The following is a 26053-nucleotide window of genomic DNA, read 5'->3' on the forward strand; positions in this document are numbered from 1 at the left end:
AGCTTGTTTACAAAGACTGTCCCAGGGCCTCCCTCCCAGGGAGGGAGTTGGTCTGAGATGGGGCCCCAGAATCAGCAAACATCCCCTGCCTTCAAGCAGCGATTCTGAGGAGGGGGCTCTGGGATCCCACCTGGGAAGACTCTGCTCTGAGTTTTGACCATGGATGATATACGGTGAGGTTGCTTCCCAGGTGGCAGTAGTGGTAAAGAACCCTCCTGCCAGTGCAGGAGACATAAGAGACCCGGGTTCGATCGCTGGGTCCGGAAGACCCGCTGGAGGAGGGCATGGCAGCCCACTGCAGTATTCTTGCTTGGAGAATCCCATGGACAGAGGAGTCTGGCAGGCTACGGTCCATGGGGTCACGAATAGTCCACATGACTGAAGTGACTTAGCACGCACGCAGGGCTCACCTCACGTGCCCTGAGGAGTCCCTATCAGAAACCACAGCCCTCGCTGCACTTGATCACAGCTGAGCTGCTGCTCAGGGAACCTTCCATCTCCGGGAAGGGGGAAGGACCTGGTGAGCAGGAGACCCCACCCAGGGTCTGCTGGCCAGGGACAGTCCTCCCCACATGCCTTCCCCTTGTCTGCTGCCCTCAGCCAGAGCATTCAGTAGACTCCAAGCTCTGAGGGAGAAGGAGCCACAGGGTGGCAAGAGACGGTTCTGGCCTGCAGGACTGCAGCTGAGGGACCCTGTCAGCCTGGCTCTTCCAAATAGAGGGTGAGAGAAGGGACTTCTCTGGTGGTCCAATGGTTAAGACTGCACCTTCCAATGCAGGGGGTGAGAGTTCAAAGCCTGGTTGGGAAGCTAAGATCCCATATGCCTCGTGGCCAAAAAAACAAAATATAAAACAGAAGCATTGTTGTAACTCTTGAGAGTCCCTTGGACTGCAAGGAGATCATACCAGTCCATCCTAAAAGGAAATCAGTCCTGAATATTCATTGGAAGGACAGATGCTGATGCTGAAACTCCAATACTTTGGCCACCTGATGAGAAGAACTAACTCATTGGAAAAGACCCTGATGCTGGGAAAGACTGAAGGCAGGAGGAGAAGAGGACAACAGAGGATGAGGTGGTTGCATGGCATCACTGACTCAATGGACATGAGTTTGAGTAAGCTCAGGAGTCGATGATGGACAGGGAAGCATGGTGTGCTGCGGTCCATGGGGTCGCAAAGACTCAGACATGACTGAGCAACTGAACTGAACTGAATGTTGTAACAAATTCAATAAAGATTTTACAAAATGGTCCACATTTTTAAAAAAAAAAAGGTGAGGGAGAGGCAGGCTTTTCACTCCTTAAGCAGTCTTTCCTGCTCTCGTTCTGAAATGGCTCAGGGAAGGAAGGGACTGAAAAGCAGGTACTTTTGTCAAAAAGTGACTCCCTGCAGGCTCGCCTCTCCTGCCTAAGGGCAAGGACAGGCTGCTCAGCAACCAGTTCCATCTCTGACTCCAAGGGGACACAGGCGCCCAGAACCTTCCTCCTGGTCCAGGTGGGTGAGGGAGGAGAGAATCCCTAGACAAACGCCTCCATCAGCTGCCTGCCTGGACACGCATGCTGGCCTCTCGCTCCCTAGAGCCGGCTCGCTCACCCAGGCTCTCCAGAGTGTGAAGAGAGGAGAGGAGGAGGGCCAGGGCTTGCCTCTGAGAGCGCCCTCTCAGCAAGATGACGAGACCTCACAGCACCCAGCCCTTGGACTCATCCATCTCTCTCACACCCCACCTCGTAGCTATGAGGCGGATTCAATGGTGGGGGTGGTGGCGGTTGAGTCGCTCGGTCGTGTCTGACTCTTTGCGACCCCATGGACTGCAGCCTGCAGGCTCCTCTGTCCATGGTGTTCTCCAGGCAAGGATACTGGAGCAGGTTGCCATTTCCTTCTCCAGGGGATCTTCCCAACCCAGGAATCAAACCCAGGTCTCCTGCACTGCAGGCAGATTCTTTACCAACTGAGCCACAAGGGAAGCTCGGTGGATTCATTACTATGGAAGAAACGCAGCCTGTGGATGATGGGATGAACCCTGCCGCTGACTAAGCGGTGTGGCCTCGGACATCTTCTGTAAAATGGAGATAATCATCTTCCCTGGCCCCCTGTATCCTGTAAATTGGGGGCAGTCTGCCCACGGACAGAGGAGCCTGGCGGGCTACAGCCCACAGGGTCGCAGATTCCGGCACACCCGACTTAGCGTGCATGCATGCAAATGGGAAGGATAAACAGGATGTGAGGGTTGCTTGAAAATTACCATGGGATATCAGGGGTGGTTTTTCAATAGGATAGAGCACAGAGCAGTTCTGATTGGGGAAGGAGCAAGGGCAGGGGCTGGAGTTGACGTGGGGGAGGGACGGGGAGGCCTCTGGGGGACTGCGGGAAGGGCATGTGCTCAGTGGGGACAAGGAGAGCTGCAAGCCTGCGGGCTGCAGGCTCGAGGCAGCAGGGAGTCACGTCATGGGAGAGTAAGTGTGGCTTCCCGGGGCCTGACTCCTCCCTCTGCCCTGAGAACCAGGCGGCCAAGCGCCGGCTTGGCTGGGATGAACCTTTGGCAATGGCCCCGCCTGTCTCCTTTCCAGACAGGTGTAGTCACTCACCTGCCTGCACCTGTGGGCTCTCGGCTACCCACACCCCTGCCCCGGCACCTGTCCCGGCAGGGAGCGTGCTGGGCAGGACCTCACTGCAGAGTCAGGCTCTTTCCTCATGAGCTGTTTGGCCAGAGTCTCCAGATTTCTCTGCTTGCCTTGGCCCGGAGGCCAACCCCTCTGGTTGTCTCTGTTCCTTAAACTTGTGTTGGACCATCCCCTGGCCTCTGTCCCAGTTTCTCCTGTGGTCCCTAATGACACTGGGCAGATTAATCACCGCCTCCCAGACAGACCATATCAGAAGCTCAGAGCCGGAAGGAACCTTAGAATTCACTAAATTCCAACCTCTCTGTGTAAGCGGAGGAGATGGATGTCCAGGGAGGGAAAGTGATGTGCCCAAAGTACCCCAGCCAGTTCACAGCAAAGAGGGGCCTAGGGCCTGGGCCTCCTGACGCCTAGATCAGGGCTTTTCCACCTCCCTAAGCCCTTAGTTCTCTTTGCCATGGAGTCTCACGCAGTCCCTACCACCTGCAGGTCCCCTCTGCACAGAGACCGCCCACGACCCAAGCGAGCCTCCGTGGCTCAGCAGCGCCCTCTGCAGTCACATCAGGGCCCTGCAGGGCTCTGGGGAGTCGTCTGAGCCCAGATACGGGAGGTCTGATCAGAGCCCAGGACCCCAGGCTCTGGCCAGGACCTCAGAGAGGCCAGGTGCGGTCAGCTCAGCTCAGGTCCGTGTTTGGGGGGGGGCCCTTCCCTCCCCCTGAGACCAAAGAAACCAGGCTGCATCTCTTCTCACCCTCCTTTGATGTAGTCGAGAAATGTACACTCTGACTCCACAGCAAAGGAAAGCAGCGTGACCTTGAAAACAAAAAGAGGCTTGGTCAGCGGGGAGCATTGAGCAGAGAGGGGGTGCAGGGAGCTTTGCAGATGGTGATGGAGCCCCCAGCATGTGCCAGGTTCGCCCACATCATTGCAAACAGTGCCCATGACAACTCTATGAGGTACTATTATTATCTCCATTCTCCAGCCCAGGAAACTGAGGCTCAAAGAAGTGATGCGGTATATCCAAGGACACTACCAGGACGTGACCAGGTAAGATGGGAACTCAGATCTGTCTGGCCCCAGACCCTGTGCTCTTGACCTCGATGCCAAACTGCATCCTGGAAGGGCCCTGTCTCTGTCGCTGGAGTACAGGGGCTCAAGCCGAGGAACTGAGTTTTCTGTTAGTGGACATGGGTGTAGAGGGAGCAGCGGGGTCCTCCAGACACAGGGCTAAGATCTGTCAGTGCTGACAAGCTCCGTGCTTCCATATTAATCCTGAAGGGCTTCCCTGTTGGCTTAGTGGTAAAGAATCCACCTGCCAATGTAGGAGACCTGGATCGATCCATGGGTCGGGAAGATCCCCTGGAGTAGGCAATGGCAACCCACTCCAGTGTTCTTGTTTGGAAAATTCCATGGACGGAAGAGCCTGGTGGGCTACAGTCCATGGGGTCGCAAAGAGTTGGGACAGGACTGAGCACGCACATATGCTTTAATCTTGAAATACACCTCTTTGGTTTGCACTTGTTTTAAACCTTACTTGTCCCACCTCATTCCTCTAGCATCGCCCATCTCTACCTTCTCAGACCCAAGCCCCTCCTAAGTAGCCTGTCCTTTCCCTGGAGGTAACTAAGCACCTGAGGCCCTCTTGCCTAAGCAGATGCTGCTTGACCTATGCCCCTGGCAGCTTTGGCATCAGCTTTCCCAAGACAGGCAACTACCTGGCAGTGGGTTATGATAATGATTTAGGATCGTGGAGACAAATGAAAGCTTGGCAGTTCAGTTCAGTTCAATTGCTCAGTCGTGTCCAACTCTGCGACCCCATGGACTGCAGCACCCCAGGCCTCCCTGTCCATCAACAGCTCCCGGAGCTTGCTCAAACTCATGTCCATCGAGTTGGTGATCGCATCCAACCATCTCGTCCTCTGTCATCCCGTTCTCATCCAGCCTTCAATCTTGGCAAAGTCAATTAAATGAGGCAAGAATGGGGCGGGGGACACTTTACCAGGGTCAGAGAATTCCACTCTAGGATTTGTAGCGCCCCCTACTGGTACAGATTCAGTCATCTTTATCAACTCGGTGGGGAGACCAGGGAGGGCTTCCCCTTGACAAAGCGGATGAGCCATTAGCCCAAATGATGGAGAGTCTGTGAGTACTGAGTTGGGCCTTGGAGACCCCCATTCGCTGTGGACGGACAAAGCCTCCCTAGTGTCTAGGAGTGGACTGTGGCAGTGGCCTCTCCTCTATGAACATTAGACTCCACGGGAAGCTTTCAAAACATCTTGTGGCTGGACTAAAGACCCCAAACCAATATCATCAGGCTTTCTGGAGTAGGGATATGGCTCTGGTTTATTTCTGGCTCCTCACTTGAGTTTAACATGCAGTCAGGGTTGAATTCCACTTCAGGCCCTGGGATGAAGCAATTAATTGCTGAACTTGGCTGGCCATATGGATTGACTCAGGGACTTGGTACTCAGAGTGTGGTCCCTGAACAGCAGCATCAGCATCAGCATCACTGGATAGAAATGCAGACTCTTGGCATTTCAGCAAGATCCCCAGGAAATCCTGCACATAGCAAGTAAGGTCTGAGAAGCACTAAATATAGATTCCTGGGCTCCCAGCCTGGGTTTCCTAAAATGGAACCCCAGGGAACTGGCCTGGGCATCTGTATTTTAATAGGGATCCTGAACCCTGAGTGATTTTTTTTTTTAATGGTAAAGATTGGGAAATGCTGGATCAAAGGAAAGTCAGGAGACCTGGGCCTAGCCCTGCCCCTTCCCTAACTCACTGTGACCTGAGGCATCATGTCCCCTCTCTGGGTCTCAGTTTCTTTATCACTAAAGCAAGAAAGCTGGATGAGATCAGTGGGTTTCATACCTTATTATTATTATTATTATTATTTTAGCTGTACATCTAATATTTCTTAGCTGGGGAAGGTGCTGCCCTCTCAAGGGGCATTTGGGAACATGAGGGAGAGCTTTGGGGTCTCACAATGACTGGGGTTCTACTGCTAGCTATGGGCTCAGGCCAGGAAGGCTAAGCATCCCACCACATATGGGGAAGTCCTGTAAGACAAAGAATTATTCTGCCCCCAATGCTGACAACATCCCCACTGAGAAACCCTGCACCTTTGGACAAAGGAAGTATTACTCCATGCCTGCATGTGAAGCAGCTATAATCAGAGAAGTGGTGGTCAGCAGAGTCCAGCTTACAGTCCTGCATCTCCCATGTGTCTGCCACAGCCACTCTGTGCCTTCAATAGGGTAGGGATGATATATTAGACCCATTTTACAGATGGAGAAAAGGTTCCTGGGAGGAATCCTGGGGGCCCCTGCCTGTGGCCTCGTCTGGTCTAGAGTTGCCGTTGGCCTGACTCAAATGGCTGCGTTTGGCTGTATCCGCTCTGGGGCAGTGGCCCTCTAGAGTGGGAGGGACATGAAGGGCACAGACTTGGGTATGTTTGCGCTGCTAAGACATCGGTTTGTTCTATAAATGCTTTGGTGGGCTCCACCTCAGGGCCTTTGCACATGCTGATCCCTACAGCTAGAACTCTTTTTCCTTGATATCCTTAATACTTAACTCCCTCACCTTGCTTAAATTTCTGCTTAAAGGTTATCTTCTCAGAGAAGCTTTCCTTGGCTATTTTATATAAAATAGCAAGTTTTGGCCCTTGCATTCTCTATTGATTTATCTCACTATACTTTAAAAATTAACTTTTATTGGAGTATAGTTGCTTTACAATGTTGTGTTAGTTTTTTCTGTATAGCAAAGTGAACCAGCTATATATTTACATATATCCCCTCTTTTTCAGATTTTCTTCCCATTTAGGTCACCACAGAACCTGTGTTATTCAGTAGGCTCTCATGAGTTATCTGTTTTATGCATAGTATCAATAGTGTGTATATGTAAACCCCAGTCTTCCAATTCATCCCAGCCTTCCCCCTTGGTATTTGTTTGTTTCCTATGTCTGTCTCTATATCTGCGTTGCAAGTAAGATCGTCTATGTCATTTTTCTAGATTCCACACTTCACTATACTTTTTTCCACAGCACCCCCAACCACCTGACACACACAGGTATTTGCGGGTGCACTTGTCTTCTGTCCCCCACCCCCCAACCTGACAATAAGTACCAGGGGGGCAGGGATTTGCATCAGTCTTATTCCCTCTTGCCCCAAACAGTGCCTGGCACTTGGGAGCACACAGTAAATATTTGTTGAAGAAATGCAGGAGTGTGCTGAGGATCAGCCCCCAGAAGCCGCTGGGCCAGTGTGATCCCAGGATGGTCTTGGTTAAGGAGGCTGTGTCCACAGCAGCTGCAAGCTGCAGATTTAACTGTTGTGCTCACTGCTCTGTCTACCACCTTCCAGCTCTGTGACCTTGGTTGAGTCACTTCCCTGCCTGGGCCTTGGTTTCCGTTCTTGTGACGAGGGGATGATAATGCCTGCCTCTTAAGGAAACAACCTGTGAAAAGCACCCCAACGGGGAATTTCCCAGAGTAAGAGCCCAATAAGTTCAAGTCCTTTTCCTTCCTGTAGGAAGAGCCCCCCACGGGAGTTTCTCTCTGGGATTTTTCATCCTATATCACAGGGCCCGTCCCCCCGGACCCCCATTGCTCCATCAGCCCCACTCCTCCCCACCCCCAACCCCCAGGTCTGGTTCCCACACCCTGCAGCAAAGCCGCACAGACCACCAGACCTAGCTCGGGGCTCAGGAAGTCTACATCCGCCTCAGAGAGGGAGTGGCTACTCACTGTGCCCGAATTCACATATTTCTTTTTCTTCATTTTCTTTTTTGGGTTTACCACCTGCCGAGGAAAAAAACACACACACAAAATAAAACCCAGTTACCAGGTAAGAAGGAGCGTTTCTGAGCAGTCCGGGGCTGGGTGTGGCCCTGGGGCAGAAGAGAAGGAGGAAGCCAAGGGTGACTAGGGAGACGCAGAAGGAAGAAAGAGCTGGAGCTTAGGCCCAGGTGGGAAGTTCAGGTGGGAGGTCTGGCAAGCTGTGCAGGTAGGAACGGGGGAGAGAAGTCTGGGAGGACAAACCCAGCACAGCCTCAGAACCGCCACAGGCCTGAAGGCCACGCAGAGGATCTGGTGCTGCCTGGCGTGTTCGTAGGACGACAGTTCCCTAGGCAAGCTGCTGAGACGGGGGCACATTGCAGCCCCGAGACTACACTGTTCCTGGATCTCTCAGTCTGTCCCATGAGGGTGTGGGGCTTCTAGAATTTACCGCAACTCAAACATCTACTCCAGAGCAGCTCTCCCACCAGAGGGGAATGCACATGGACTCCTGGGGGTCTGGGCATCACCAAAAGACCTGGCCACAAGCATATGTCTTTGAAGTCATCTGTTATCTTTAAATTAGCCTGTACCACATGCACTCTCTAATTATAACTGTTTCAATATTAAAGCACTGTTTTGTTCTCAGATCTTCCTGTGAAGTGGGCACTGAGAAAACATCCTGTTTGTTCTGGGGTTTCCAGCACCACTGGGCATGCACACCCCCTCCCCCCCTCCCCATGTACCAGACTCTCCAGCCTAAGCGGCCCCAGACGCCGTGCAGGGGACCAGCGCCCCCTAGGGGCCAGCAACCTCCCCACTCCCGGGCTGGAGTTCGAAGCTTTCTCCTCTCTCTCCTCACGTCCCCAGCGTCTTCAGGGTCCCCAGGGCTGGTAGGGGGTCTGCCCTCCTGTGCAAGGAGGCACTGAGTGGCTCCCAGGACCAGGAGCTCTGCGGGCTCTGGACACAACAGTGAGCGAGACATCGTCCCCACCCCTGAGGATGTCATGGTCTTTGGGGAGGCGGGGTGGGGAGGGGAGGGGGGGTGGGGAGGGGAGGGAGGAGGGGGGAGGGGAGGGAGGAAGTATGATAAGGGCTGCCCAGGTGTCGCTAGTGTAAAGAACCTGCCTGCCAGTGCAGGAGACCTAAGAGATGTGGCTTCAATCCCTGGGTCAGGAAGATTCCCCTGGAGGAGGGAATGGCAGCCCACTCCAGTATTCTTGCCTGGAGAATCCCATGGACAGAAGAGCCTGGTGGGCTACAGTCCACGGGGTCACAAAGAGTCAGACACGACTGAAGCAACTTAGCACACACGCACACACATAGTATGATAAACAGGTAACAGGCCTGCTTTTAGTGGGGGAGGAGGGAACAGGAGCACCCTCTTCAGACTTGGTGGGTGTGCAGGTAGGGCCTTCCTGGGGGAGGAGCATCACAGGCTGTCTCTGAGGCCCGGTAGAGGCCCAACCAGGTCAAGAAGAGCAAAGGGAGCCCCGGGGAGGCACCAGCACAAATGAAGCCACAGAGACCGAGCCAGATGGAGGTTCAGAGAGCCTCAGATGGCATAATGGGCTGAAAGCGAGGGTGGGCAGAGGGACGGGGAGCGGGCCAGACCCCAGGGGCTCCTAGAGCTGTGATGTATACGGCCGCTCATACACGCCCCCACCTCAGCTGCACAGACACCTGCAGGTCGCGGGGGCTTGACCCTCTTGTGAAGGAGCTCGGCCTTTCCTTGTAGGTAAAGGGCCCTGTCGGACAGCAGTTGGGGTGGAGGCTCCCTGCTCCCTGGGGCGAACCAGGCTGAGACAGCGGGTGAAGTGAACAGCCAGGTAGTAAGCAGGGCAGCAGTGTGGTCGATTACCATTTTGTAGGCAGCTCTGGGTTACTGAGTAGAAGTGGAAAGGCCATTAGGAGGCTGTCGCAAAGCCCCCCACCCCCACGGGGGAGATGGTGATGGTGGGGGTGGACAGGAAGGAAGGGGACAAGCCTCAGAATATCCAGGTGGCAGGAGGAGCAGGACTCAGCCGTGGACTGGGTGTGGGATGCGGGGCAGAAGGCATCAGGGATGCCTCCCCAGGGGCCGTGGTCCCCACGATGATGGCACAGGAGGGGGAAGCGGCTGGCCAGAGGAGAGGAGGGCGGCAGGGGCTCTAGCCGGCGCATTCAGTTTAGGAGGCTAAGTCTGAGGAGCGGCCACATACAGCTGGGCATGTGCGATGGACACCTAGGCTGACGCCAGAGCCTGAGATGAGGGTCTTTCCTGGCAGAAGCCTATTCCCTCTTCAGGCACTTCAGACACTAGAAGGGCCTTCCTGAGCCCAAACCAGCCTCCCAGAGATGCCCTCCACAGTGCCAGGCCTGCCGCTCGGCAGCCAGAATCTAATTCCTTTTCTACCTGCCGGCGCTTCCAGTGTGTGAGACAGCACTTTGGCTTGCCAGTGCTGCAGTTTCTCTTGTTTGCAAGGGAGCAGGGCTCAACGACCGAGAAAACAAGTCGATCTAACCTTTCCTGCTTTAAGCCTGAGAGATCGTGGCCTCATCTGAGCCTGTCAAGCACCCTTAGAAGGCCAGACTCCAAGAGATCTGACCCCTTCCCTTCCCTTCCCTAAAAATTTTCTTAGAGGACTCTAGGGAGTTCCCTGGTGGTCCAGTGGTTGACTCTGTACTTCCAATGCAGAGGGTGGGGTTTAATCCCTGGTTGGGAAACTGAGATCTCATGAACCGTGTGGCATGGCCAAAAAATGAGTAAATAAGAGTCTGGAGAGGGGCTTCCCTGGTGGCTCAGGGGTAAAGAATTGCCTGTCAATGCAGGAGACATGGGTTCGATCCCTGATCCAGGAAGATCCCACATGCAGCTGAGCAATTAAACTCCTGCGTCACAACTGTGCTCTAGAGCCCACGTGCTGAGAAGCCAGTGCGCCACAACTAGATAGAAGCCCACACAGCAGCAAAGACCCAGCACAGCCAAAAATAAAGGAATTTAAAAAAAGAGTCCAGAGAAAGACGGGGCCTGCTGCGTGGGTGGGAGAAAAGAGACAGCTCCGTCCTTTGTCCTTGCCGAAAACAAAGCAATTAACTGTGAGTGTCAGAGCTCCTACAAAGCAATTCATCCATGTTCCATTCTCACAAATAGCCTTGTTGAACTGAATTCAGCATGGGTGTATAAGAAGCACCTACTGTGTGCCTAGGAGGACCCAGGCCAACGTGAATAGGGCAACAGAAAGGGCTGTCACTTAGTCTGCCCTTGGGGTGCTTCGGTCCAGCTGGAACATAAGACCTGTCCACTCGGGACAGAGATACAGGCTGAGGGAGCAACGTAAAGAGGGACTCAGAGTCGGTGATGGGAGTCAAAGCCAGCTCTGCGACTTCACTCGCTGAGCGATGTGAGGACAGGGCCAGCTCGTAGGACGGTTGTGAAATGTAAATCTCCTGGCACCCAGGCTCTCGACAGATGATACTAGGAGATAGCACTGACGTAATGCTCACCAGGGGCCAGGCGTGGTTCTAGTAATTTAATTCTCAGTGTGCACGGCACAGAATGGGGCAGGAGCTCAACCAGGGTCACCCAGCTTATACACGGTAGAGCTGGGATAGGAACCCTGGGCTGTAAACGAGGGCTACAAGCATCTGCAGTTCAGTGTCTGGCATGAACTGTGCTGTCCATGGAGCTGCCTCACTTCTGTGGCAGAGAGCAGGGCCTGAACTGGATGTGTGAGGCTGGGAGTGTATCCCAAGGGAAGAGTGCATGCAGGTGGAGGCTCAGTGTAGAGACTATCCTGAGGGCAGACGCTCTTATCTGCCAAGAGACTGGGCATCTTGTCCAAGGTTCCCGTCTAGATGGAGGCACCCCGGCTCCTGTCCCTCTCTTTCCTTCTAGGACAAAGCATACATTCTGCAGGCCCTGCAACTGCTCCGATGAAAGGCAGGACTCAGGACCTCAGGTCTGGAGGCAGGAACCTGCTGATACTGGGCCCCACCTCCCGCCCCACCTACATTTCTCTCCCCTTGCGTGGTTGGAAGAGCTCTCTTTGGGGCTGGGGGTATGGAATATAACTCAATGATCTGGAGTCAGATAAACTTAGATCGTTGGCCTCTTCTGCCACTTTCTGAACTTGAGTCAAGTCCCCTTACTTCTTGGAGATTCAGTCTCTTGAACTGTGAAATAGGACAATAACACCCACCTCACAGGAGAAGATGCAAAGACCTCAGCCCGGGCTCCCTGTGGGCCTCAGAGACTGTGGGAGCTATGTATCGTCAGAGCAAAGCCCACCTCACCTCATAGATGTTGAACTGGCTCTGCCCACGGGCCAGCTCCCGGTAGCTGGTGGTGAACTCCCCAATGAAGTCGTGGCTGCAAGGGAAGGGCGCTACTGAGAACACGGACACGAGGCCAGGCTGTTCATACCCATCCCGCCCCCTCTCACGTCCCTACCCCGGGCTCCAGTTCTGCCCAGCTCCTTTGCTCCAGGGGTCCATGCCAGCAGAGATGGTGGGGCCCTGGGAAGAGCCGAGTGTCACCCATGGGGCCAGAAACCCAGCTGTAACCCAGCAAAGAGCAGGGTCCTGGAGAATGGGACCTACTTCTCATACTTGGATTCCTACTTGAACAAACGAGCAATAGAAGGTATTCTGGGGACAACTGGGGATATTTGAATATGAAATGAATATTAGATTGTATTCAAGAATTATTGTTCAATGTGTCTGGTGCTATAATGACATGTGTAGTTAGGTAGAAAAATGCCCTTAATTTTTAGACATTCCCAATGAAATATCTAGATGTAAAAATGCCATGACGTCTGTAACTTACACTACATCAGCAAAACACAGATAAAGCCACTGTGGCCATGTGGAACACTTGTCAGAGTCAGGTGATAGGCTTAAAATGTTCATTAAACTCTTGACTTTTCTGTGCACTTGACATTTTTCCAATAACATGTTTTGAAAAGACATCCAGCACTAGGTCAGTCCAGGCAGCCTGAAGTGTTTTCTGCAGTGTTTCTATCTTCTGCATCTCTGCCCCACAAGCGTGTGTTGATGTTAAGTGCAGCAGAACCTTGTACAAAGCAGAACTCCCACCCCTTCTGTGGGTGGCTGCCTTTCACCGTCACTCTCCCATAGCGGGCAGTGGTGAACATGCTGGCCGGAAGCACCTGCTGGAGCCTGATACCTTGAGTCCACACTGTGGTTTGTTTACATATTTACAGCGTTCAGCCTTCAGATGACGAGCTCCTTAATGGTGGGACCCAACGGCATCTGGCGGCCACCTCCCGTTGTTGTTCAGTCTCAGTTGTGTCTGACTCTTTGCAACCCCATGGGCTGCAGCACGCCAGGTCCCCCTGTGCTTTACTATCTCCTGGAATCTCCTCAAGCTCACGTCCATTGAGTCAGTGATGCCAGCCAACCACCTCATCCTCCTCCTCTCATCCCTTCTCCTCCTTCCCTCCATCTGTCCCCGAATCAGGGTCTTTTCAATGACTTGGCTCTTCGCATCAGGTGGCCAAAGTACTGGAGCTTCAGCATCAGTCCTTCCAATGAATATTCAGGACTGATTTCCTTTAGGATGGACTGGTTTGATCTCCTTGCAGTCCAAGGGACTCTCAGGAGTCTTCTCCAGCACCACAGTTTGAAAGCATTAATTTTTCGGCACTCAGCCTTCTTTATGGTCCAACTCTCACATCTATACATGACTTTTGGAAAAACCATGGCTTTGACTATATGGACCTTTGTCAGCAAAGTGATGTCTCTGCTCTTGAGTACACTGTCTAGGTTTGTCATAGGTTTTTTTTCTTCCAAGGAGCAAGTGTCTTTTAATTTCATGGCTGCAGTCACCATCTGCAGTGATTTTGGAGCCCAAGAAAAATGAAGTCTGTCACTGTTTCCATTTTTTTCCCCATCTGTTTGCCATGAAGTGATAGGACTGGATGCCATGATCTTAGTTTTTTGAGTGCTGAATTTTAAGCCAGCTTTTTCAAGCCACTTCCAGCTTCCCTGGCAAAGGTGAAGCATGAGGAACCCCAGGGTAAGATGATGAGGTGAGTGCTGGGTGGAAGCCTGAGGCCGACTTGCCTGTGATGTGGTTAAAGTGGAGAGAGGAGGGGCCAGAGTGAGTTGGCAGAGGTAGTGCTGGTTCTGGAGCTTCTCTATCGGAAGATGTTGGAAAGGTGAGCTCCTTGGAAGAAGCTGGGGCCTGATTTAGAGCTGCGTGTGCACAGCTCTCCACGGCATCCCCTGTCCATGTCCCAGACTCGGAAGGCACCAGAGGAGACTGCAGGGCTTAAAGCCCCCTATGACACCCCCTGTAGCACCACAGGACGCAGGGCTCCCAAAGTCAGGAGGGATGGCATACTTGGATCTGGTTCAACTGGCAAGAGTGGGTGAGAGTTCTACTAAAGTTGCAAGAGGCCTATTCTGGTCCTGTCTATGGATTCCCAGCAATACCGGCTCCTTGAGGGCACTTCAATGCACAGAAGAGGAAGACCCTGGCCCCCGCAGCGCTGGGCTCAGCCCTCCTCGGGCTCTGCCTCACGGCTCCTGGGCCCACTTGTCTGCGTCAAGGCTCACCTGCCACAGATTCTGCTCCCTCAGGCCCTGCCCCCTGCAAACAGCTCCTCTGAGGACTCAGGGCCTCCCTGCTGGATTTCAGGAAGTCTCTGCGGGCCAGCCTGTCTTCTGCACTTAGTTCACCCCACGATGCTCAGCCTCACACAGAGAACACGATCATCAACGCTCAGGAGGCCACTAACATCTGCCTGTACCTCAGAACACACACGTTTCAGAAAATCCTAAATTCTCCCAGGTGTGGGGGAGACTTTGGACACTGGGCTGGCAGCTAGACAACTATTTGAGGAAAAGAGGCCTCTTACTCCCCTTGCGCCATGTCCTGCAGGACACTGGCCTTCTGGTGCCTCAGCAGAGCTGGGCAGGGATGAGGAAAACCCAGGCCCCTCACCCCAGAGCTGCCATGCGTGGGGGGCCTGGGCACAGCTCTCTCCTCGAGAGCAAGACCCGCCCTCTGCCCAGGGGCGGCCCCCTCCCTGCTCACCTGCTGTCCTTCGGCCAGCTTACCTGCCGTCTCGATCCCAGTCGTACACCTCCACCTTGATGGTCCTGTAAGGCAAAGGGCTCGTGGTGGGATGGACTTGACCCAGCACTTGCGTGGCCTGAGAACGGGGCCCTTCTCCTGCTCTTGGGCCACAAGGGTATACAGGAACACCCAGGGCCCGTGCTGGAGAGGCCCAAGAGACAAAGGACCAACTCTGCAGCCTCAGGCCTCAGGGACCCAGCCAGCCCCAAAACTGCATAGAGACTTCCCTGAATTTCAGGCCAGATGTAGAGAAGCAACCTCAGACTCTAGTTCATGCTGCCTTCTCCTTGGCCACCCCAAAGGGTGCACAGGTCCCTGCATGAAGCCATACTCTGAGTCTATCAGGGTGGGACTGTCGTAGGGGGAGTATGGTGTTCCCTAGATCCAAGGCCTAAGCAGGGTGGGTTCTCCTGGGGCAGAGTCACAAGACTGTGTGGTGGGACCCCAGGGTCCAAGGAGTTTGAGTGGTAGGGAGCCCCCGCACCCCGCCCGTCAGGGGTGGGCTCAGGGGCCCTGACTTGGGGATGGCCCTCGGAGCTTTTCCATGCCAGACTGGCTCCCGAGTGAGGGCGTAATTATCTTCACATTTTAGCCTGGCTGCTTTAATTAGTTTGTTTTGACTCCTGAGCTCGGTGCTGGGCTTTGGGAGCCCATTTTATTTTTAGCCCGTTTCCATGGCAGCAGGCTAGCAGACCAGAGGCGGAGGAGGGTGGTGGAGGGCTGCAGGTTAACCCTTGGTGCCAGCTGTCCTCCAGGGATGCCCAGGGACAGGGCAGACACGCGGGTCCCTCTGCAGCGTCAGGGTCTGAGGAGGTGGGAGAGGCATGGGGGGCGCTGGGGTCTCCAGCCTTCAGTTCTAAATGGGGCAGGCAGAGGCGGCTGCCTGGGCTGGTGTTCTATGAATATCTCATCTCCTCGGGGCTGCAGGGAGCCGGCCTTGGGGTTCTGGAGCTCCCAGAAGGAGGCGCTGTCTGACTTCAGATGAGCCTCCAAGGGGCCTGGGGGTGGGTGTGGATTCTCTTGCATTGGCATAGAAACTGTTCCAGAAATGGAGGGATGCCCCAGGGGTTGGGCAGCAACTGGATTTTTTGTTACCAAAACGTGAAATGGGGTGGGCACAGAAGCCCACCAATTAGAGAAATCCTTTGAATTCCTGTGAAAAAACAAAACACTATGTCTCTCTGAGGTGAATTATTATGGGAAGAAAAAAAAACCTGGGCCTCTGAAGGTGGGCTGGTGGTCTTGAAGGAGTGGAAAGTGGCTGGGGTGTGGACCGGGATGCTGGGCCCTGAGCAGTGGGACCTGGAGATGTCATTTAACTTCACTGAGCCACAAAATCATTTTGAAGGAGGCATGGTGAGGGGCCCTGGGGCTTCTCTGGTGGCTCAGAGGTAAAGAATCCGCCTGCCAAGCAGGAGATGCATGTTCGATTCCTGGGTGAGGAAGATCCCCTGGAGAAGGAAGTGGCAACCCACTCCAGTATTCTTGCCTGGGAAATGCCATGGATGGAGGAGCCTGGCGTCCATGGGGTCGCGAGAGTCAGGCAGGACTTAGCGATTGAACAACAATAATTAAGGGCCATACTGCACAGCTGTGGAGACAGGTTGGTAAAGGCGCCTGGCGTGCACTGGGTCTCTATAAAAGTGCCTCCTTCTCTCCACTTTAGCATTCAGGCCGCACTCGGGATAGTTTTTCACATGCAGTTTACTTAAAGGAAGGACACTTGAGCCTGGGTACCTGGGCTCTGCAACTTCTGATTCCTAGAATGACAAGGCTGAAAGTGACCTTGGCAGCACCCTAGCCTGGCCACCTGGCAGATCACCAGGGAGCTTCCCAGACACACAGACCCTGCCCCCCCACCCCAGGTCCAATTCTTGGCAGTTCTAGGCAGGGCCCAGGAATCTAGGTTGACAGTCTCCACAAATGCTACTGCTATGCATCTTCTGGAGACATGACCTCCAGCCACTGGTTTTCAGTTGGGGAAACTGAGCCCTAAGGGCAGCCAGTCACTTGTCCAGGGTCACACAAGTGGTGAGGGTCTGAGCCAGGACCCTGCTCCCCAGTGTCTCCCAGTCCTTCCCCAGAGCCTCCCCCTCCAGCTCTGCAGGGGACCTTCAGGGACCTCAGCAAGGAGTCCCTCCCCTTGGATCACCAACACTAGTCCCTCAGGTGACCAGATTAGGGACAGCCCCATGCTCAGAGACTGTGGAAGGACCCCACTCATAGCCACAGCCTTGGAGATCCAAAAAAATCACTGGGGAGGTTTTTTAAAAATCCCACTGCCAGAAGGCATGTTCAATTGGTATGGAAAGGACTCAGGCACGGGTAGTTTTTACAAGTCCCCTGGCTGATTCTAATGTGCTGCCAGAGCCTCTAACCTCTCTAGATGGAATGACTGTTTTTCAAACTTGGTTACACATCAGATCCCATGGGGGAGCTTTAGCAATCCTGATGGTGAGGCCTCACCCCAGAGATTCAGAATCAATTGGCCTGGGGGGTACAGCCTGTGCAGGGAATTGTTAAAAGCTCCTCAGGGGATGGGAAGTTGCAGCTGAGGTTGAGACCACTGAGGGTGAGATTCCTGAGCAATCAAGGATCCAGGGACAGCTGCGAGGACTGGTAGGGGTCGCGGTGGTGGTGTCACAGGAGCCTGGATGCTGCAACCTCCAGAACCGGGGAAGAAGGAAGTGCCCAGAGATGGGGGAGGCAGCGGCAGAAGCCGGACACAGCTTTGACTACTTTCTAACAGCTCTGTCACCGTCCAGCCCTGGCTAGGCAGCCCCAGGTCACCCCGTGTGCCACTCCTGGGCTGCACGTTGCGGCTCCCAGTCCCTGAGCACAGGCCCAGCCAGGGCTCACGTCGGGTTGTGACTTCTGGGGTCAGCACCCAGGAGAAGGGGCTCCTGGGTGTGGGACAATGAAATGACCTCACACAATGAACATCTTATTTGGCACAGAAAGGCTCAGAACACAGAGCACCTCGTCTGGGAGGCAGTGAGGCAGAAAGGGGAGACAGTGGTCTCTGGGGCAGGCAGCCCTGCGTGGCAATCCCAGCTCTTCCAGGAGCTTAGCTGTGAGGCCCTGGGCAACCGGCTTCACCCTCAGAGACTGTTATGTGCTTGCTCAGTTGCTTCAGTTGCGTCTGACTCTGTGTGACCCACTAGACTGTAGTCCGCCAGGCTCCTCTGTCCATGGGATTCTCCAGGCAAGAATACTGGAGTGGTTTGCCATGCCCTCCTCCAGGGGATCTTCCCAACCCAGGGACTGAACCCACGTCTCCTGCAGCTCCTGTGTAGCAGGCAGATTCTTTACTGCTGAGCCACTGAGGAGGCCCGGGAGACTACTCCCTGTGAAATGGGACAATCACACCCACTTTACGATTGCGATCAGAAGGCAACTACATTGTTCACACAGTTGGCATTGGACACGTTTGTTCCATCTAAAACATTCAAGCCTTTTTTCTAAACTCCCGTCTCCCAAACAATTCCCATTCAGCATATAAATGTCAGCTCCACGAGGCCATGGATTTTTGTTCGTTTTGTACACTGCTGTATCTTCAACCTCCAGAACAGCTCCTGGCATCTATTAGGTAATATGCGTGCATGCCTGCTAAGTCGCCTCAGGCGTGTCCGACTCTTTGCAACCCTGTGGTCTGTAGCCTGCCAGTTTCCTCTGCCCACAGGACTCTCCAGGCAAGAATACTTGAGTGGGATGCCATGCCCTCCTCCAGGGGATCTTCCTGACCCAAGGATCGAAACCATGTCGCCTGCAGCTCCCAAATTGTAGGTGGATTCTTTACTGCTGAGCTACCAGGGAAGCCCATTAGGTAATATACAGATTATTAAATACCTATTGACTGACTAAGATGTTCTAAAACTTTGTGAAGTGGGCCAGAGTAACAAGACCCTCCTTCCACAAAATCCCAAAGGGAGAGACTTCCCTGGTGGTTCAGTGGCTAAGACTCTGTGCTCAAATGCCTGGGTTCAATCCCTGGTCAGGGAACTAGATCCCACAGGCTGCAACAAAAGATCCAGCCTGCTGCAATGAAGACTGAAGATCCTGTGAGCCACAACTAAAACCAGTGCCCCCAGATAAATAAATATTAAAAAAAAAAAAATCCAAAGGGAGTGGCTTTCCCCAGAGCTGGTCAGTAGTGACACCGCGCTCAGGGCTGGGAGCTGGTGTCCCATGGGTCTCTGAATGTGTGAGGCAGGGATGACAGAGCAGGGTGTGTGTGAGCCTCAGCAGGCCCGCAAGGATGGGGGATGCTGGCAGAGACGCCCGGCTTCCCTCCCAGCACACCAAGCACCTCTGTCTGTAGCCTCCTCCGAGCTGAGCTGCGGGTCTGTTCCTAATGAACCTCTGCCCTTCCCAGGCAGGAGAAGGTAAGCTTCCCTGATGCTTACAAGTTCCCAGGGCAGACAGGCCCTGCGGGGTTCACTCTAAAGTAACTGAGTCAGTCCATTACTCTGAAATGCTCTGGAGAAGAAGAGAAGCATCGAGCCGCACGGGCCCAGGCAGGCAGGAGACGTGATGGCGGGGGCACTGGGCAGCCCCGGCTGTACAGCGTTGCTTTGCCTCCCCTGTCTGGGTGCAGGGGGTACCTGTGTGAGCTGGGATAAGACACTCCTAACTGAGGCCGTCGTGCTGTGCCTCGCCCCTCCTAGGGCTCAGCGTGCAGTGGGGCTCAAAGGAGAAGCAACTCGTTCAGTCCAGCCCAGAGTTTCTCTGGCTCCTGGGAATCCGCTCATCTCTCCAGGTGAAAACTCAGCACCCTGATCACTCTTTTAAAAGCTACTCATTCACCATGAGGGTGTGAGTGAGAGCAGCCCGGCCTAGAGGAATTTGGTTGAACAGAGACAAATCCTCAAGTCACAGAATATTCAAGGACAGAGCAGGGGGACTGCAGAAGGCAGGAAAAGAGCCTTCATCCCCCTACTGGGGGTTAGATTCATTCTGATCTGGATGCGATGTCCTCTGACTCCAGTTCTGCTCAGCTGGGTTGCTTGGGTTTGGCCTTATGTGGACTGGAAATACAATACAGGTAGAGGGACCCCAAACTAGGAGAATCCCAAATCACAGGGCCAGACCAGAGGTGACTTCTGGAGAAGAGAAACGCACCTTCTCCTTGCCCAGGAAAAGTTACAGAATCTGTGGTCCTTCATTACCCCATCTGTGAAATGGGTACCTCACTAGTACCACCTTCTAGGGTTATTGTGAAATTTAAATTCATAAAATAAGATACTGTATTTCAACCAATTAGGACTCAATTTGGCCCATGTCCTAAAGACTCAGTAAATCTTAAAAAGATTAACTGGCTTCCACCCTCATCATTCCAAGAAAACTACCCTTTCTCAACACATCCCTTGTTCTCACCCCATGGCCCTCTTTTTCACAACAGCAGTTGACACTTCTGTTTGAACCCTCTTCTCATCTCTCCCCTCTGGCTATGGCTGCCCGGCTCTGGACTCCTCTTTTCTCTCTGACATCCCCTCTTCTTTCTCCTGTTCCTGACCTGTGCCTTTCCCCTGGGGCCTTGGGCACCTCTGCCAGCTCTTTCCTGGGGACCCCCAGATCCTGTTCTCCTCTCCCTGAGTGGAACCCCACTGTCCCTGTCTCATAGCCACATACTCTGGCTCCGTTACACTTCTCATTTCCATCAGTGGTACTATCCCTCATCCTCCAAGCTCCAAACCCTGATAACCTCCTTGTCTCTTTCACGCCCACATCCAGGTAGATGTCAAGCCTTTGGAGTCTTCCTTTGACCTCCAGACTCAAAGCAGACCTGCCCCAGCCTGCGGGTAAAACTTTCTGAGAGCTGTTCTCCAATCCCACCACACTCACCCCATGTCTTGACCATTTGTCAGCAGAGCGCTGGAGTTTAAGAACACAGATTCTAGGGTCAGCCTGCCGGGGTCCAGCTCCTGGTAGGACCACTGACTGGCAGTAAGACCCTAGGTGAGTCATTTAACCTCTCTGGGCCTCAGTGGGTGGTATTTGTACCTTCTTCGGAAGAGGTTACTAATTGTTGGGAGGATTAAATTAGTTCACATATATCAATTACCTTGAAAGTATTATAGGAGCCTTTGCTGTTATGATTATGACCCATCTGTCTCCCACCCTGGCCTGGGAGCAACCTCAGAAGGAGGCTTGGGTCTGATAGCTCAGTGTGTCCATAGCACCCAAGACGGTGCCCGGTATCTGGCTGGCTTAGAAGACAGGCCTCCTGGATTAAAGCCAATGTGTCCTGTGACGCTGTAAGAGGTGCCCTGGAAGGCATGGAAAGGGGCCTTGCTTTGCTGCACAAGGCCCACCCTCTCCTGCCCAGCGGGGCCTTCTAGCAGCTCCTGAGTGGCTGTTGGGTGTGCAGGTGACCCTAGGGCTCACCAGGCCAGGATAACACACATGACCGCTCCGTTCACACCACAGTCAGTCACACCCCAGTCAACCTGCTCCTGGCTTTGGAGGAGGGGCCCAGCTGCCTGTGGCCATCTCGGGGGAAGCCCGTCCAGGACTCAGCACGGGATGGGGATATGGGGGCCCACCTGGACTTTCCTCATGACCTGCATCTCCTCACCAGCCCTCAACTCCTCTGATGGCTGAACAGTGAGCCCAGGCCTCTAAGCCGGGCTGCCCTCCTGGCTGACCCTGACAAGGCTGGATTCCGAGGCTCCTAGGAGCCCTGCCCTGGGATGCAATGGTGTGAGGGGTCAGCTGGATGCCCCTGAGACTTGAGCTGCCACATCCTTCCATCCCCCACCTTGAACGTCCCCCTCCTTTTCTCTCTATCCCAACCATTTTTCCTACAGCCCTGGTCCCCAGGAACTGACCCCTCCTCAATCTTCCAGCCTCCCCTGAGCCTCCTTTAGACCCTATCGCTTCAACCCCACCAATTCCCCACCACCCTAGAATGCCCAGGACTTGGCCAGACACAGGAGTTTGTTAGACTGAAATGCCTCTTTTTGTTTCCAGCCTCATTTTGCACAGCTATTTAGCTATCTAAAATACATGTATGCAGGGTCGTCCCAGGCAGCCCAGGGGTTAAGACTCCATGATTCCACTCAGAGGGAGCAGGTTCGATCCCTGGTCAGGGAACTAAGATCCCACATGTCAGGCGGGGCGGCCAAAATAATAATACTAAGATAAAATACATGTGTGCACATGTGTGCGCCTGTGGTCAGGCTATAATCCCCCTGAAAATGGACATGTGGCTGCTGTTGCTTAGTCACTAAGCCATGCCCAACTCTTTTGCAACGCCACGGACTGTAGCCCGCCAGGCTCCTCTGTCCATGGGAATTCCCAGGCAAGAATACTGGAGTGTGTTGCCATTTCCTTCTCCGGGAATCTCCCTGACCCAAGGATCAAACCTGCCTCTTCTGCTTGGCAGGAGGATTCTTTACCACTGAGCCACCTGGGAAGCCCGGAAATGCAGCTGCATTCCCTTGAATGCCGCACAGCTGCCCAGCACACAGTAGGTGCCCCATGACCACCTGTGGAATCAATTGTGGCGGTTTTGTCCCAGCCGAGAGGCAGGACAAAGAAGCTGCTTCATCTCTTGGATCAGCAGCCTTAGAGGGAGGGAGACAGGGGTGCCTGGAGGCCAACCATCTGCTCACTCCTGTCCCCTCACCCACTGAACACACCCCGTCAGTGGCCACTGGGAACAGAACACTGGGGAACCCAGGCCAATGCCACCGGCCGGGGTGCCCTGAGGCACCTGTTCTGACAGCCGAGTGTTCCTGTTGGAGTGGCCAGCAGAGGCCCAGCTCCTTCAGGGACACCTGGGTAGCCCTGACCAGGAAGCTCCTACCAGCTCGCCCACCAGCTCTAGCAATCACCAGGAAACCAGGCTGGGTTCTTGTGAGTAAACACGGACCAATTCTGTGTTACAGCTCCATCCCACAAACCCCTCTCCCCCACCCGCTGCACTTGCCACAATTTGTAATTATACGTTTCTTTGTGTGATTATTGGATTAATGTCTGCCTCCCCCACTAGCATGTAAACTCCGAGAGGCTGGGTGAAGGGTGAAGACTGTGTGTTCTGCTTCCTGCTGACTTCCCAGCATCTGACACAGTGCCTGTCACATGGCAGGGAGTCAACAAACGTTTGTGGCTGAAACTCTGAATGGTGTTTCATGCATTGTCGCTGTTAGTCGCCAAGTCCTGTCTGACTCTTTTGCAACCCCATGGACTGTAGCTCACCAGGCTTCCCTGTTCATGAGAATTCCCAGGCAAGAATACTGGAGTGGGTTGCCATTTCTTTTTCCAGGGGATCTTCCCAACCCAGGGATCAAATCTGCATCTCCTGCATTGGCCAGTGGACTCTACCGCTGAGCCACCAGGGAAGCGTTTTATGCAAGAAAGAAAGAAAGACAGCACTAAGTCGTGTGCGACTCTTGCGATCCCATGAACTCTAGCCTGCCAGGTTCCTCTGTCCATGGGATTCTCCAGGCAAGAATACTGGAGGGGGTTGCCATTTTCTTCTCCAGGGGAGCTTCCTGACCCAGGAATTGAACCCAGGTCTCCAAACCAGACCCTTATTGTATGTGAGCTTCAAAGCAGCCCTACAAAGTAGGTGGATGTTTAAATACCCAGTTTACAGATGAGGAAACTGAGGCTCAGACAGGCCAGAGTCGGCCCAGGTTGACAGTGCCTTTTCATCACAGAGGCAGGATTAGAAAGTAGGTATCTGGTATCCACACTCAGCAATCTGCACTCAAACAGTGAGGACGTGTATCATGAGTAGGCTTTGAAGGATCAAAAAAAAAAAAAAATTCCATGAGCTCTTTGCACTGCATCCTTCACCCCCGCTTATGGCAGCTTGTCTGGCAGAGCATATCCTAGGATCCTGACTCCCCAGAGACCCTCAGCCAGGAGTTGGAGCAGGTGGGGACCAGGCCACCTCTGCCTGCAATTAGATCTGCCCTCTGGGGCACAGTGAAAAGACCAGCCACTGAGCTCCAGGACAGTTGCCCCGGTACCCTGGCTTCCCAGAAATCCCTGGTACCTTCCAGCCCCACCCCCTACCCCCAGCCTGGGAGGGCTTCCACCAATGGGAACTCAGATTGGGAGGAAAGAGGCGGGGCATGGGGAGGGAAGGGCTGTGAAGAGATGAAAAGCAGATGCTGCCCAGGGAGGCAGAGGGACTCCCAGGCCCACCCTGCGCAGGGCCGCCAGCTCACAGCTCCAGGAGGTCTGCTTCTACCGATGGGCTGGCCCTCATCCACGAGACCGTGCGTCCCGCACCTGGGCTTGGGGAGAGGGACAGTTTCTCATCTCACCGATCATAGTCCCCGTTGCAGAGGGCTCTCACGGGAATGGAGAAAGTTTGCCAGACTGGGTTTAGGGTGTTCTTCACGACCTCCGTCTTGTGGCAGATGGTGAACCTGGCAGAGGAGAGAAGGAGGGCCGTCAGTCCTGACACCAGAGGGGCTGGCGGGCCCATCTGGGCAGGTGCCACTCAGTAGAGAGAATGGCTCTGTGAGGTGGTGAGCTGCCTGTCACTAGCAGCATCCAAGCTGAAGTTAGACAGCCATCTCTTGAAAACACTGCAGAGAGGATTTCTGCACCAGGCAGGACTGTCAGGAGACGTGGTTCTGGCCCCTGCTGCTCTTGGGGGGAACTTGAACAAGCCTGTTCCCCTCTGGGCCTCTGTTTCCTCACCTGTGATCCCAGGGAGTTGGCCACTATCAGACTTTCTTTATCTGAGACCCATGGAAGGATCTGGAGGGGGGAGGGTGTGTTAGGAATCTGTGAACCCTTGAAATCATCGGTGGAACTGGGTGTCTGAGTTTCACGTGCTTGCTGTCCCCTGCCTGGACCACTCTCACCCGGATTCCCATGTTCCTGGCTCACCTGATCGCTTCCTTCAGGTCTTTGCTCAAATGTCATCTCTGTGACATGAGTACCTGCCCAGAGCACCATTATCTAAAATTTATAGCCCCCTGGTCCCTTGATTTTGACAGCTCCTAGTCCCTTTCTATACTGCTATTTTCATCCCATCTGTCACCATTTGACATTTGACAGGGTCTTTCTCATTTCTTTTACAATCTGGAACCAAAATATAAGCTCCATAAGGTCAAGGCTTGTCTTCTTCGTTCCCTGGTATAACTCTAGCGCTCAGAAGTGCACCTGGCCCTTAGTCAGATGTTCATGTAATATTTTTTTGGAATGAACTAACAAATGTATTTCTCAGAGGAGAGTCTCCATAGCTCTCACTGGCATTTCAATTAAAGCCAGTGAAATTAAAGCCCCTGGCTGAGATGATCTCTGAGACCTTCTCGGTTCTTCTAGTCTGAATCCATGAGCTTGCTTTGCAAACTGAAAGTGCAGAATTGGCTTCGTCCCAGCTGGGCGCCCATCCAGCTCCTGGCCCACTCCCCACGCCATGCCTGATGGGCCCTGCCCTGGAACCCCTGTGGAGGGGCAGCTGGGACCCCGAGTGGAGCTTAGGGCCAGGTCTGTGCCCCTGAGATTCCCCAGCATCCACCCCAGCTACCTCCCGGCTGGGAAAGGTCACCTGGGAAGGTGGGAAGGTGCCTGGGCCCTGCCTCTAAGCACACAGCCCTGTGCCAGTTCTTCTCTGGCAATTTTCAAGTCAAAATGTCATTCCTGTCACCACGGCTCAGCATTTCTCTTCTGTGCTCCTTCTCGCCCACCCACTGGAGTGTGAGGTTCATGTGGGAGACCTCCCCACACACCCCAGAGCTGGTGATGAGAGGAATGGGGACCGGGGAGGAGGGGCCACCGCTGCCGGTGGCTGGGGCAGCAGGTCAGGCAGGAAGAGGAGCCTGGCTGGGGTAGGGCGGGATGAGGGGAGTGGACAGAAGGGAGACTCTGGAGCAGCAACTGGCGGCGCTGGGGGAGGTTCACACCTCGCAAAAACCCTCACTTCCCACCTGAACAGACACCAGACCTACTGTGGACCCTCTCGGCCTCCTCGCCTCTTTGGAACCCCTGCCTTCTAGAGCTCCTCTCCCAGGCCGGCAAAACTGCCTGAGCAAGCCGGCTACGCTCTTGAGCCTCACGTCCTCCCTATATGTCTTTCTTCCTGAGCCCTGTGTGGTCTGCTTTCCGCTTCAGACTCCTGCCTGAAACCACTTTCTTTATGCTCCCCCAACCTCCCCGCATCCATCGCTAAATCCACAGGCCCCTGATCCCCTGATGTACTTGCCGCGGGCGGGGTACGAGGCCCTGGTGCGGAAAGGGTCCCCGCATCATCTCTCAGCTCAGTTCAATTCATTTCAACACATGGGGTGCGGGGGTGGGCGGTAAGAACCAACAGCTTCAGACAGATGTGAGCTGGGGTCCCAGCGCGCGCTGCCTCGCTGTGCAGCCCCAGGCGAGTGACTGCGCTCCCCCAGCTCCCCCAAAGAACCGTAACGAATGCTGCCAGGCCCTGCTCTAATAACCCGCATTAACTCATTTAATCCTCACGGCTTCCTTGGGAGGGAAGTGTTAGGATTTTCCCCATCGCCAAGAAACAACCGCAGAGGGTAGCGCTCCACTGCCCAGAATGGCGGCCACTAGCCACACGTGGCTATTTACATTAAATTAACTGAAAGGAAAGTTTTAAAAA

The 26053-nt window shown here is 54.0% G+C and overlaps 1 protein-coding gene across 4 annotated transcripts in view; it reads right to left on the reverse strand.

The window, feature by feature from the left end:
* CPNE5 (copine 5) overlaps positions 1-26053 on the reverse strand; it is a 101505-nt gene that overhangs the window by 8901 nt on the left and 66551 nt on the right. For all 4 annotated transcript variants that reach the window (XM_069563361.1, XM_069563358.1, XM_069563357.1 and 1 more), the window contains 5 exons: positions 23757-23861; positions 14457-14498; positions 11667-11742; positions 7362-7415; positions 3369-3430 (listed from right to left, as the gene is read on the reverse strand). In XM_069563361.1, coding sequence (XP_069419462.1) covers positions 3369-3430; positions 7362-7415; positions 11667-11742; positions 14457-14498; positions 23757-23861 — 339 coding nt within the window. The remainder of the gene's footprint in view (positions 1-3368; positions 3431-7361; positions 7416-11666; positions 11743-14456; positions 14499-23756; positions 23862-26053) is intronic.

This window comes from Ovis canadensis, chromosome 20 (assembly GCF_042477335.2).
Source record: "Ovis canadensis isolate MfBH-ARS-UI-01 breed Bighorn chromosome 20, ARS-UI_OviCan_v2, whole genome shotgun sequence".
NCBI lineage: Eukaryota > Metazoa > Chordata > Mammalia > Artiodactyla > Bovidae > Ovis > Ovis canadensis.